The sequence below is a fragment of the Rhinichthys klamathensis genome, unplaced genomic scaffold, assembly GCF_029890125.1.
Source record: "Rhinichthys klamathensis goyatoka isolate OS25496 unplaced genomic scaffold, OSU_Roscu_1.1 h1tg000388l_1, whole genome shotgun sequence".
NCBI lineage: Eukaryota > Metazoa > Chordata > Actinopteri > Cypriniformes > Leuciscidae > Rhinichthys > Rhinichthys klamathensis.
In genome coordinates, this window is record NW_026606892.1 from 1 (window position 1) to 15,126 (window position 15,126).

At 37.3% G+C, this 15,126-nt stretch overlaps 1 protein-coding gene across 1 annotated transcript; it reads left to right on the forward strand.

Annotated features, from left to right (window-relative positions):
* The first annotated feature begins 858 nt into the window (after positions 1-858).
* Positions 859-14,763, forward strand: aqp9b (aquaporin 9b). The gene is given in 8 exon segments (XM_056234113.1): positions 859-1,122; positions 2,385-2,393; positions 2,395-2,512; positions 8,296-8,403; positions 8,406-8,432; positions 8,757-8,875; positions 9,209-9,426; positions 13,771-14,763. Coding segments are annotated over 8 exon segments (870 nt in total). The 5' UTR covers positions 859-1,020; the 3' UTR covers positions 13,940-14,763.
* Positions 14,764-15,126: the final 363 nt, after the last annotated feature.

A 15,126-nucleotide genomic window follows, 5' to 3' on the forward strand; every position in this document is an offset into this window, starting at 1 on the left:
ACAAAACATACCGCTACCATCCTATCGCTTCTTCTGATTCACACCACAGCCATGGGACGCCACCGCCGAACTCTGGCCCTCTTTGTTTTTACTTTGTCAAACAGCTCCACCCGGTGGACAAATATATGCATTACAAGTTGAAGCTGTGCTGTGATGCTTCTCTGAATGAGAAGAACTTACAAGAATAAGAAATCCAATGAATAAGGCTATGCAAAACACTGATATGTTGTATTTAGAGACTAAATTAAAACAAATAGGCCTACCTAGTGTTGTTTTTTGTGCATGTGTTTTTCAGTTCACATAGGCCTATGTGCCGTAGGTCATTGACAAATAAATGATGATGATGATAATTTAAAAAATATATACGATTGCTTGTAAATACATTGGCCTATTGCTGTCAACATCAAAAGAAAGCAATAAATATTGCATCATTTTTTTTCGGTCCTTTTTACACTTTTTTGTTAAAGCTCAACAAAAACAGTAAATGTATTAATGAAAAAAAAAAATGAATTGCATTTATATATATATATATATATATAAATATAAATTATACTGGGTTTTTTTTCAGACAGAAAAAAATCAGGCGTCACTTTATTGAACTGAAATGTAGTGTAACCTATTAGCTTCGGTTAACTTCTGTTAATAATTATAATTAAAAATCTATAAATGTGTGATTTTTTTTATTACCTTTTTTACACCTCGTAAACAAGATTAATTGAAACGTGTCTACTGATTTCTCAGAGACTCGATCGTCTCTTCGGCAAAAGTTCGCAAACGATAGTTGAACAAATAAGCTACGTAATGATATTTTCTTGATCGAACTCGTATTTGTCTCAGCACGAAGAGGATGGATAGAGTGAGAGCAAAGAGGAACCACCAACCTGTCATGTCAGTGTGTTTAATGACATCTAAGTAGCAGCAGGAGGGGCGGGGAAGGTTAAAGCCTAAGACACTCAAACTCCAGCGGGCTCAGCTCTTCAACTGTCTGTCCGGACATCACATCTCACTGGCGGGGAAACTATGAGCTCCGAAAACATGAGAAAATTTGAGGGCAAATGCATGTTGAGGCGGGACATCATAAGAGAGTTTCTGGCAGAATTACTGGGGACATTCGTATTAATAGTAAGTCTTTTGCCTGTCAGAACTTCAGAACTTGTAAACTGAGATTAACAACACAGTTTGATGTACAGTAAATGCATCAGAATTATAATGAATGTTTCAAGTGTAATGAAATGTTTTGTGTCCATTTTTTAGTTTAATATAAATCAGTCTGTCAACTTATTTCATTCTTGTCGTATAGGGGTGTTGAGGTTGATATTCTTTCAATTTAAAGGAAGCTCTTAACATCTTATAAACCACATATTAGTATGGTTATAGCAGCTTTTGTAACCATAACATTTTAGACTAAATGCATTGCATTAAATGCAACACCCTTGAGTGATGTAAACTAGCATTTAGTGTCTTCTTATTTTATGCTTCTTATTGATCAATTATAATGGCTATTTAATTAGATATGGTTTAAGTTGTCAATGACTTGATTTCAGTAACTACTGTATAAGGATTTGGTGTAAAAAAGTCCAATTACAAACACTCATTTTCTCTGGCAGTGGTTTTATATGTTAGTTTTTAAGCACCTCGTTCAAAACCCTTTAAAAGTTGACAATTAGTGTCAACAAATTTTTGGCAATTCTGTTCCCCAAAATAAAGTTCCAATAATAATAGGATATTATTATTGCTATATATTATAAAGCTGTTTTTTTGTTACTGTAAAGTTGAACTATTCTCAGGACAAATGTATTTTTCATAAAGTCTGAAAGATGCTGTGACAAACTGTCATGTTTAATAAATGTTATAATTTATTTGTTCGTATTGTACTTGTACATTTTGCAGTTTTGTGAACTGTGTGTGTTTGTGTTTCATAATTGTTTAACTGTTGAAATTTTTGTCATGTCAGGTTTGACAACTTATCCCATATAGACTAACAACATGCCCCATGCAGTATTACTTTAAAGAGAAATACATTTTACTACAAAATTGACTACCTGATGCTTTGATGACTAATATGATACATCTTATTTTACTTATAATATATATATATTTTTTAAATTTAGATTTTAAAACATGAAATACACAGACTTTTTCTACATTGTGTTCTACTGGTGTTAATTAAGTGAAAAGATTTTGATTCAACATGACAGATTTAGTTGCTTTAGGGTGCGGCCCCTGACCATAATGGACTGAGCTTTTGAACAAGCTGCTATACTAATTAGTTTTGAATAAGTGCTCCACAAACAAGAGAGTGCTTTTCCTATCTGCATGGCGGTAGCTTTTTCCACTAATTGTCTTCCTAAATTGTCTTCTCTCTGCCCATTTCCTGTTTACAGCTGTTCGGTTTGTGGTTCAGTGGCCCAAAAGGTCCTGAGCAGAGGCACACATGGAGAAGATCTCACCATCCACTTTGGCTTTACTCTAGGGGTGATGCTGGCTGTGTACATGGCAGGAGGCGTGTCAGGTAACTCGTCACACTGGCGAATAGAGAAGTATAGAAGATAACGTACTGCATAAACTTCAATTCACCTTACAGTCAGTTACCAAAATAGTCTGCTATCAAAAAATAAAACACAAATTTAATGGAACTTTGCGATTCAATTGTTGAAATTATTCAAATATACATGTTCAGTTGATTGAGAAAAGGCACTGGGACAGCGAGTTCAAAGCATCTTTTCATTTCAAAGGTCATATTTAGCTATCCATCAGGGCTGTTTTTCACACAGTTGTTTGTGATCTTTGATCATGCTCAACAAACATGCGATGTACTCAAGGGGGTAATCCATCGACCGGAAGTTGAAGCCGGCCGGGTGCCGCCATGTTGTAGCAGAACTTCACTTGCGTTAGCATTTCCATTGACTCCCATTCATTTTTGCGTCACTTTGACAGCGAATAACTTTACATCTGAGGCGTTTAAAGACTCCATTTGTCCATTATTTATTTCTAAAGAAACACGACAATGTATAAAGGGCTCCATTACCTTCTATGTTACTATGGCCCCGTAGAAACAGATTTAGTAAAAATAGGCTAACGATTGCGTCATAACCGAAGTCGCGCTGTACAGAAGTACCGTACAGACAGGAGGAGAAGCTCGCAGGCAATCGGGGGGACGTCCCGTCAAGGGAGAAGCCCATAGATAATGAGTCCATAAAAGCAACGGAATTCTTACTCCTGCTCACTCACGCCAAAGAACTCTTTGCTCAAGTTCCCCGTCTCTGCAAGATTAACGTTGGCAGTTTTCACGCACAGCTACTAGAAGATTAACGTCTGTCAGACAGGTTGCTCACGTCATCAAGCTTAGTTTGAGTCGGTCTGAGTCTGCGCGTCAGGAACGGAAGTTCTCAAAAATCGCTAAAAGTGGGCTTCAACTGTCTCAACTGAGTTCCAATGAGATCGCTCTGTCCATTTCTTTTACTGTCTATGGATGTACTCACCTATTCGCCATATGCAGCACTACAATATCCATACTATAACCGATACCACATATACGGCTCAATTTTATTCCTCCGTTTTGGCAAGTTTATGTCTGTTTATTCTATTAAAACCTACTGTAAACCTGGTCAAAGGAGTAAAATGGCTTGTGAGGTAGAAAAATAATTTCATGCTGTACTAAGCCTTAGACAGCTGGATCAAATATGGCCCCATGCTGAGTATTCCATCTTGACCTTTGACCCCAAAGAGAAAGAGAGTGAAGGGTTGGATTTGCTTCAGTGCATAAGAGATCTTGTGCTTCCATACAAATTTTAGGATTAATGAACGACATAATAGAGGAGGAAAACCTTGTGCTTATTGTATTTGAGGCGCTCGGTTTCTCCCCTCAAAAATACACTGTAGTGATAGACAGGGGGAGGAGAAAATGATGGCTCAATACATGTTCTTAAAACTTGCATAAGGCTTAGTGTCAAGTAGAGGCGTGTGTCGGTTTGATATACCAGATTGGAAACGTATGCCTGGCCCTTCATTAAGTGAATTCCTCAAGGATTATGGTGAGGTGAAGCTTTTATTATAATGTGTTACAATAATGAGGATTCCAGGAATTTGTTTTATCATTTCCTTTAAATGAGAAGCAACAACAACAACAACAAAAAACATACATAAGAGCACATTTACGCGATAAGACAAAGTGGCAAAACAGTATTGGCAATAATTGACTACACTGATCCACTTAGACTAACCTCACTGCTCTCAGGTGAATAGACTCCAGATAATCTCATTTTCGAATGAGTAGTAGCATAAATCTAGACTTGCAGAAAGCATGTCCTATGTTTCGTGTGTTGTGCATTCATATATTGTATGTAGAAGAAACCCACAAGAGATCTTGAGATGCAAACCACTCTCTCTCTCCAAAGCCTTCGGGAGATATTTCCCTTATTCTTTTACTCTCTGGCACCCATACCTCCTGAATCTGAGTGCACACAGAAAGGACCTCTAGATGTTACAGGATGCCTCACCCTGGCCCATATGTTCTCATTAGTGTCACAGTAACAACTTAGCACAGTTCATGTGAGAATGTCTGTCACAGAGTCGCAGTTTTACCAGGGGTGTGTTTCCCAAAAGCATTGTTGACCAACTATGGTCGCATGTCCCGTCGTTATCAGCATAGTTAAACGAGTCCGTGTTTCCCGAAACTACAGCTCTTGACCTGTGGTTAGCACATTTTCTTGTTTGCATGACATGCGAACTTACAGTTTTTCTCAACGCTTTGGCTTTTTTCAAAACATTCTCTAAAGGATGTTTCATTAACAAAGTATTCGGGAGGAGCACGTTCAAATGATCTATCCAATCAACATGTCATCAGCAATTATCATCTCTATCCTATCAGCATGAGAGGAGACCTATATACAGTATACACAGTCGACTCACCTACGTTCCTCGACAGTTTCTCACCATCCCTCCACCACCCCGACTCCTCACTCTTGGCTGGTTCCTACCACAGCCAGGAATACGGGGGGTGTACTCTGGGTTTGGGCCAAATACTGAGCCCGGAGCCCTCTCCTCAGACAGCACGCCAAATACATATTCTCTATCTGGCTCATTTTTTTTGTAACTGTGAACTTGTGAAACTGTAAGTGCAATTGTCACAACCGTTTGCTGGACATCACAACTCTATTGCATGTCTGCAAAATGTAGTAACTCACCCAAAACATTTAATTCATGCTTCAAAACTTAGTTATTGTGTCAATAAATTGGCCAATGGCAAAAAGAAAAAGAAAAAAAAAAGTGTCATTGGTGATGCACACTGGTCAGAATGTTTAGATGGTTTTTTTTTTCACCATGGTTTTTCACCATGTTATACAAATTTCATTTTTTCCCTTACTTTATTATTGACACTAACTGCTTTCTATGCTATACATGTCAAGAATATCAGTTTTGTCTGTGTAAATACAGATTCTGAGAGTAGGTAATAATTGACTGGGGAAAGTCAATACTGTAGTACACAAAAAGAAAATGAACATTTGTATTTATACAGTTCATATTATTTTTGCAGAAATGTGTTACATGTAAACTTAAAATTTTCAGTTGCTTGTTCATTTTTAGAACACTATTATGTCTCTCTCTAACTAACACATACAGACATTGCATATCTTCTTATATATCCGTCTATTGCTCTTCCGTGAAAAGAATTTCAGTTTAAATGTAAAACATTTTACAAAAATACAAATGTATTTATACAGTACTGATAGCTGCTGCTGTTCAGGGTTGTGATGTTCCTCCATGTTCAATAATGGTGGTGATTGTGCTGTCATATATACCGGTATATATAGTTTCAAACTTGATTGGATGATTGATAAGATTGTGATTCCTATTGCATTCCAAATTCAAGTCTGATGTGAACAAGAAACTAATCTTTCAGAGAGCTAAACTTTTGTTTTGAGAGAAAAAAAGTCTCATTTGAGAATTGAGCCAAAGCGAAGCCCTTATCTTGAGCAAAATAAAGCAAGCTGGCATTCAGTACAATCTCTATCTTTTATTTAGAATATATACAAATGTCATTTACATCTTTTAGTTTGTCAAGAGATTTGAGTTATTTGACATTAAAAAGTAGAAATACAACTGTGTTCCAATCTCTAGTGAGTCTATGATTGATTCTGGGAAATAAAGCAACATTTTTGTTTGTTTATTTATTTATAAACACAATTAAAACAACATAATGTTGACCAATGTGCTGTACAATCACACAGTAAAATTACACAAATAAAATGTACTTTCAAACAAAAATGACTAACAACATCTGTTAAGAGCCTCTTGCCAATTAGCCTACTGAACCAAATGCCAATTCAAGTAAATGTAATTTCAGGTTTTGTTCAAAATAACCGAAAGAAGGAGCCAGTCTAAGATGTAGAGGTAGATTATTCCAGCGCTTTGGAATAACTGAGAATGACAATGAGAATTAGTCCTCAGATGCGATGTCCTTAATTCATAGTAAAAAATCTGCCATTCATTCGAACAGCATTAATTGAACTCAAAAGAATTAGTTAAAAGAAGTTATTACTCCACCAGCCTGCGTGACATCATTAACCAACTTAACTTGGTTGAACGACAAATTTGCAACAATACGGTTTCGGGAAACAGTCTAGCTAGTTGAATTCTTCATCGTACTATGGTATTTAAGCAAGTGAGTTACGTCGCAGTATGGTAAACACACACCAGCATTGTGAACAGTTAAAGTGGTTATCTTAAAAAAACAATTATTAGGCCTACATAAAATAATAACATTGGATAATAAATATAACAATAATAATAAATTATCCTATTCATGTTAGCATTTTTAATACATATTAAATTTTTTATAAACATTTAATATTTTATTTCATAATAATAAGTATTATTATTATTATTCATTGTCCTTTTATTAAGGTTTACATTTCATTTAAGAAATATTGTTTTTATTGCAATTACACACAGAAGATGACATCAAGGAAAGCCACAAAGAAAAAATGCTATTATTATTAGTATTAATTTGTAATTATTATTATTATTAATAACAACAACAATAAAAAAGAAAACTTTAATAAAAGGACAATGATGTTGCCTTGAGGAAAGGGTTGTGTTGCAGGTCGGGTTGTGCAGAGGAGATATGTTGAGGGGCATAAGACCGTGTGGTTTATCCGTCAGTTGTGGCTTCTAGAATTGTGCAATTGTGCATGTGTGATTTTGGTGATGCATGCAACTGAATTATCAGGGGGGACAAGTCATGAGCTTCAGATCTGTTCCTCATCATATGCTGCCAGCGTTCTCGCTTCTCACTGTGTACAGTGAGCAATATATAATAAATCTATATGCATGCAATGTTAAATATAGCCCGAGTTCTGCAGTTTAAAGTGTGCATTTGTGCATGAATAAGTTGGTTTGCCCAGCAGCCCACATGACTGTGAATGTGATAATCTTACACGCTGTGATGATGACTACAGTATTGAACTAATGAGCTTTTCTGGAGCATATGTCCCACGGTGAAGTCAGGTGTAGGCACTGGCCCATCATTATTAAGCCTTTAAACTGACTCTACATAATGGAAATATATTTCTGTAATGTAATAATTCTTGTGAATGAATTTTTTTTAATTCTGGTTTACAAAAATAATGTAATATGTAATGTGTAATATGTAATGTTGCTTTTTAGATTCTGCTCTCTTCAATGTGATGAAGTTCAAAAGACCCAAACAACAATATTGGATTCCTCCTTAATGAATATAATGGGCCAAAACTGAAATCAAGAAAAATGAAAAAACCAGACAAGGTCCTAAATCACTGCGTTTTTACATTTAATCAGCTACCAATCGATTGAGAAATCAGTTCAAGCTTACGTGGTTCAGGAAGGCCAGTGTTTTCCATTCCGTTTTGCTGGCATGAGAGCTTAAGCGGTGTGTACGGTGGGGTCACAGACAGTTCTACAGGCCTGAGCGCTCTTGTGTCAAAGCAGAGTTACTCCTAAGCCCTGCTGTGATGTCAGAACACTCAGCCAGATTATGTCAGACCCAATTCCCATTGACTTCCTCGACTAGTTTTTGTTGACAGTGTTTATGAGGAACTCTCTGAAAGTGAGAGCATATAGCAGTGAGAGAAAACAAATAACTGAGTTTGAAATGAATGACACAGTGTATCCCTTTGATTGTATTAGACAATAATGCTTTTATACAAACCTCAATCAATACAAAATCACCATAAAATAGTGGACCACTAGAACCAATACAAATAATTTGCTGTCATCAAAGGTTTGGAGTCTCTCAATTACTGCATCTTATTGCAGGTGGACATGTGAACCCAGCGGTTTCTCTGGCTATGGTTGTCGTGGGGAAACTCCCAATAAAGAAATTTCCTGTCTACGTGGCAGCTCAATTCCTTGGTGCCTTTGCGGGTCTTGTGCTGTCTATGGTCTATACTATGGTAAGTTTTCAGTGCACTTCTATGTTATTGCTTCTGTTATTGACTCCTCTTCTATGGCAGTCTGCTAAAGTATACTTACATACATCCATAGGCCTATATTAGACACACACAACTCAAACTAAATGATCTGGCTTGTTTTGACCTTTTAAAGATTTAGATTAGACATTAGATTTAACAGTCGTCAAATTACTTCCTATTAATTAATTTCTAAAATAGTATAGTTGAAATGAAAAGTTGATGGATGTTAAAATCTATCCTTTGCAGCAACTCTTTTGCATTTGCATTTTTCAGCATAAAACACCTTACAAAAATTCTCGTTCATAGGTGCCTTTGCCAATTTCTCTGATGGACATCTGCGTGTTACTGGTCAAAATGCCACAGCAGGCATCTTTGCTTCATATCCACGTGAAGATCTCTCATTGTTAAATGGATTTGTTGATCAGGTGAGTGTAACACAGTAATTCATTATTCAAACTATCAGATTTCACTGGTTATTATACAGTCAAATGGTGTTAAAGCTTGTGGTTTGAATTATTTGAGTTAAAAGGAAGGGACAGTAAAAATCAATCATAAGCATAGAAATAACTGGTGGAGAACGTTTTACCAAAAAACTAATTAAAAAAAACAACCTAAATGATACTTTAAACTTTATAACTTTTTAAACTTTATTTTTTTTTTTAAATTTATCTCACTATTACTTTTTTAGTTTTTCCTTTGAGATAAAACAGGCTTCCATGAGAGAATGTTCTGCTGATCATTAGTCTCTGTTTACACAGGTGATCGGCACAGGTGCCCTGGTCCTCTGTATTTTAGCCATAGTAGATAAGAAGAATATCGGGGCACCTAAAGGGATGGAGCCTCTGGTTATTGGTCTGAGTATCCTGGCTATCGGAGTGTCCATGGCGCTGAACTGCGGCTATCCGATCAACCCTGCCAGAGACTTGGGACCACGGCTTTTCACTGCTGTAGCAGGATGGGGCTTAGAAGTGTTCAGGTACAGAAAACCTTTGCTGCATCTACATACTCTTTTTGTAATCGTTTGGTTGGATTTTCCACTTCCTCCCTTATGTATTATTAATTATACATATAATAGAGAAGTTTGTATATGGGTGTGTACTAAAACACAATACACCTAGAAGTGTTACCCTGTGAAACAAGATTCAGCATGTGAGAAACAGAGGCACACCTCCCACCAACGTACCTTTAGAAACTCCAAATAGACTTTAAGTGCAAAGGCCTATCACCATTCTTCTGACAGAGCAAATGAATTTTTTAATGCACTCGTGTATCTCCTGCATATTGAAGCAATTTTAAAAATGTACGTGAGGCAGTCTCCTTGCATAAATATTCAGAGTGGCACAACCAAAGACAGGACGCATTTTATTCCTCTAACTTTTCCTATTAAAGGGAAAAAAATGTTATCGTCTTTCACTATAACTCTGCTTTTAGCAATCATAGTTATGTAGGTCATTGTCACAGAGAGAGAGAGAGAGAGAGAGAGAGAGAGAGAGAGAGAGAGAGAGAGAGAGAGAGAGAGAGAGAGAGAGAGAGAGAGAGAGAGAGAGAGAGAGAGAGAGAGAGAGAGAGAGAGAGAGAGAGAGAGAGAGAGAGAGAGAGAGAGAGAGAGAGAGAGTTTCTGTTGCTGCTCTTCAACAGCAAAAAAGAGTCTGATTTTATGCACAGGATTGAGTAAAGAATGAAGAAGTGTTGTATAAAATAATTGCATATGCAATAGAGGTGGATAAACAGAAAACTGCTGTGTTTACAATCACAAATTTCAGAAGTGAAAAGTCTTCAAAACGCTATAGCCCTTAACTCATTCATGCAACTCTCTTGAAATTTACTGATTAGTCTGATTCAAATATTTCTGTATATTTTGTTATTCAGCCCATTACAACTACAAACAGTGTGACGTCCACGGAAAGCTAATCACATATCAGTTGACTACGTGAGGAAGTGCTTGATCTGTCTGCTTAATTTGTCTTCCAACTCGAAGACAGATTATGTGCAAATGGCTCTGGTGTCATAATTGCAACAAACAAGCATGTACATTTTTAAACACTATATTGTGCATGAGCGTTGCATAAATTCAGTTCAGCAAAGTGTCTGTATGCAGTGGCTATACCTTTGTTTACAGATACCTTTGCCAACTTGTTTGTAGAGCAGGTTGAAGGACACAGAGCATTTGTTTTCTCAGTAGCCTATAAAAGGATCAAGGGATTGAGGGAGGGAAAGAGTGCTGCAGACAGGGAGCACTGGAGTGACACACTAAGCACAGATTACAATGAATGCATTAGTGTCTGTGCAGCAAGACTAGACACCAAAACAGTGTTGACATCATCCATCAGTCTGACCACAGAACAACACTTCAGATACACCAGTAATGTACAGGCACATTCCTAATCAAGTCTACTTTAACCTGTAATTCACAACTGGTGTAGAATTAAAATGGAATGAAATTCAAAGAAATGCATACAGGTACGTCCCAAATAATGTTTTATCCCATTCATATTTTAAACATTAGAAGATATGAATCACCAATATGCAAAATGACACCAATATAAATCTTAGGGCTGGGCTAGTTAACGCGTTATTATCGCGTTAACGCATTTATTAGGCTAATTAGCCTAATGCCGACAATTTTTTTATCGCACGTTAACGCAGTTTTTTTTGTTATTATTATTATTTTGAAACTCCGTTGCTCACTGGCTCTGAATACACATAGGCCTACAGTCAAACCATGGATCACAGGAGGGGTGGGATGTTGGTCAGCCAGCAAATAACCCACCCAAACAAGCAGTGGAGAGGCTTTGGCAGGTTCTCTCAGGTGAACAGAAAGGGAGACAGCGCCCCACGAGTGAATGACCGGCGCTCTATGGATAGTAACCATGGCAACGGCTTCTGTGCGCTACGCAGCTGAAGACTTTTTAACTTAAATTAAAATTATACATAACTTTACCTGATAGACCTGCGTTTAGTTTAGCGGAGATGCTCTGCCATGTGAATTCCCTTCTGTTGATGACGTCCTGATAACTATTTAGATTGTGGATACTCATGCCGCGTTCCAGGCAACCCGTAACCCGTGTTTTTCCAACTCGTAACTGGGAGTACATCGATCTAGTTCACGGATGGGAAGTCACGGGTTTGACTGCCGTTCCAGTGCACTTTCACGGGTATAAGGTTGGAAAAACACGGGTTACAGGTTGCCTGGAACGATGTACTCCCAGTTACGAGTTGGAAAAACACAGGTTACAGGTTGCCTGGAACGCGCCATAACAAACACCGAGCCGAGGATCAGTCTCTCTTCCAATGATTTGTGCTGCACGAGGGCGCGGGCGCGTGCGTGAGGCGAGCATGACCGCAACAGTTTCACAGGAACGCGTCCGCTTGTCGTTGCACCTGTGCTCGACCACTTCACCACACTCTAGGCTGATTTATAATTCTGCGTCGGACCTACGCCGGAGCCTCATACGCTATAGACTACGCGTTGGTTTTTATTTATACTTCTGCGTCGTTGTCCCCCTTGACGCGCAATTACACATGCAGAGGGAACATGCATGTGAAACGCAGGGAGCGGTTCTAGCAATCACAGCGCTTGCGGTACGCGTAGAATTGACGCATTGTTACATTTTTGGAGAGGTGCACGTCAGGGTACGCGCGCGCTACACACAGCAGGTACGTAGCTACGGCGTGAAGCCCCGTTCACACTACACGCGACCAAGCGACGCGATACCATTCATTTCAATGGGGAGCTGGCGATTTCCGGCGACCGTTGGCGACCGGATGGGGCGTGTCTGGCGACGCGACAAAGTTGAGATCTGTTTAACTTTATGCAAATGAGGAGCGACTTTCGGGAGCGACAACCAATAGGAGCGGAGCGCGTGTGATCCTTCTCCACATCATTGGATGTCATTCATAAAGGCAACCAGTAGTGGGAACTCCCACTAGCGACCTCATCGCCAGCCACTGGCGACATGCAGCGACAAAGTCGCTTGTAGTGTGAACGGGGCTTGAGTTCGACGCAGAAGTATAAATTGGGCTTTACATCTGGTTAATGTAATCTTACTTGTACGTGGGAAACCATGTTATGACCAAACCTAAGCTAAGCTACTATCAGAGAAGTAACGTTGGTCGACTTATATCTGTAGTAGTGGTCATGACCTCTGACTATAGACTGTTCTGCTGCTCCCGGATAAAAGATAGTACCGGTTGATACCTGTTCAGAAAAAAAAAACAAGAAAACTGGACTCGTTTTAACAAGCTAGATAAAAGGTAATGCCCTGGCAGTGGCAGCTTTGTTTTAATATTTGATTTGATTACATTAATGTTTAAGTTGAGATTTACAATACATATTTTATTGCTACTGCATGTGTAAAGGGAATATAAAGCACCTTATTTGTTTAAAGTTTTTGCAAACCACATGTTATTGCACTTTTGTGTATATAGCAGTACATTTAAATCAAAAGTGCGCAATACACTACTTTAGAATTCATTATTCACTCTTGTGCGTAACAATGCAATAAATTCATGCGATTAATCGGGATTAAAATGTTTAATCGTTGTCCAGCACTAAAAATTTGCATTTAATTTATAGACAGTGGCCACAAAAATAATTTGTACAATATTTGGTTACTTATTTATGTCTGAATAAAATTGCATTAAATGCAAAATATCAAACCAAGTGGCATCTGCAAACAAATGATACTAGACATTTTCTCAGACCATTCTGCTTCAAAACTGTGTTTGTACTAATATGTGTGTGTATACACTACCATTCAAAAGTTTTGGGTATTAAATTCATTCTTTAATTCAACAAGAATGCATTAAATTGATGATAAGTAGACATTTATAATGTTATGAAATATTTCTATTTCAAATGAATGCTTTTCTATTCATCAAAGGATAATAAAAAAATGTATCATATTATGCAGCACAACTTTCTTTCAACATTGATAATGAAAGAAATGTTTTTTGAGCACCGAATCATCATATTAGAATGATTTATGAAGGATCATGTGACACTGAAGACTGGAGTAATGATGCTGAAAATTCAGTTTTGCCATCACAGGACATTACATTTTAAAATATATTAAAAAAGAAAACGGTTATTAAATTTGTTCATAATATTTTACAATATTACTGTTTTTACTGTATTTTGGATTAAATAAATGCAGCCTTGATGCCCTAAAAAAATCATCTTCCTGTCATTCCAGTTCAAACTCTGGCTCAACATACTGCATGTAAAATTCTAATGAATATTTTTCTTTGAAAATTCTTACATTCAGAATTTTGCCCAGCCCTGACTCTATTCTCACCTGTGCGTTGTGTGTGTGTCCAGTGCTGGAAATGGCTGGTGGTGGGTTCCAGTGGTCGGGCCGATGGTGGGAGGTGTGGTTGGGGCAGTGATCTACTTCTTAATGATTGAGCTGCACCATCCTGAACCTGAGAAGTACCTTGAAGATGACAACAGCGTCAAAGACAAATATGAATTAAACACCGTCAACTGAAAAGAGAGGGAAAGTATGGTATCTTTTCCTTCACCATATAGACATCAAGCAAGAAACTCTCTTTTCTTCTCTGTCTTTTCCTCAAGATCTCTTTGCTGAGTCTTTTGCCAAAGTACACTCATTAAACCAAGCAGCTATGAAAGACAGCAAGTGTTAATTATGCATAATTCTAGTTATTTTCATGTTTTTAACAGAAGTAGAACTATAGAGAATGTTCAAAGAGCAACATCAACATGGAACAAATAGAAACAATCAGGTATTTTATGGAAAGCATCCGCAGTTTCTTCACCATCAACAAGTGTCACACCACTGCCAGTAAAAGATTGCAGGTGCATTGCATTGAGATAATCATGATTTCCAACTGGTTTCTCAGCAATTTGTACAGACTCAGCGAGAGAGTTGAACTACTCAAGGATTGTTGTATCTATAATGTCCTTCATTCCTTTGTCCAATCCTACTACTATTTGTCTTCTTCTTCTTAACTTTCACAGAGATCTGACAACCCTATAACAGCAGATACATGTTTTTCTCTCACTAAAACGAAGGAAGAGGGTACTTTACTGTCCACTCTGTTTACTCAAAGATGAAAAGTCCGGACGAATCAGTACATATGAACTAACTGCATGCATAACTGCTGATAAGGTAACATGCATGAGGTAACAGGATAAATGTTGCAATGCATGCTAAAAACAAACCTGTGATGAACTATTAAATATAAGCTTAAGAAGAAATAAATGTGTATTTATGCTACAGTGTTAAATGTAGAAGAAAATAAGTTTTAGAAGGAAGGAGAAAGGAGCAGTATTGTGTATAATACCACATTCAGACATGTTCACATTTCAGGCAAAGCTTAATATGATATTTGTAATGTATCAGTTGAAGCTTTAGTAGGTATTTTGTAGCTATTGTTTATGGGGAAAAAAATATGTTTGATACGTTTTTTCTCTTTTTAAAAATTAACTTAGTAATTTATTTCTTGGCACTTGAATTAATAGCAGTTGTTTGTACAATTCAAAGAAATTAAATTATATATTTTTGTCTTTTATTGTGTTATTTCAATTTCAGTGTCAGATTTTTTTTTTTTTACTCTCTCATACATGAAACATTTTGAGAATAATTACCACATTCAAAATGTTAGACATGCACTGTCATTCTGCTAATGTAGACCTGACATAAAATAAACATAC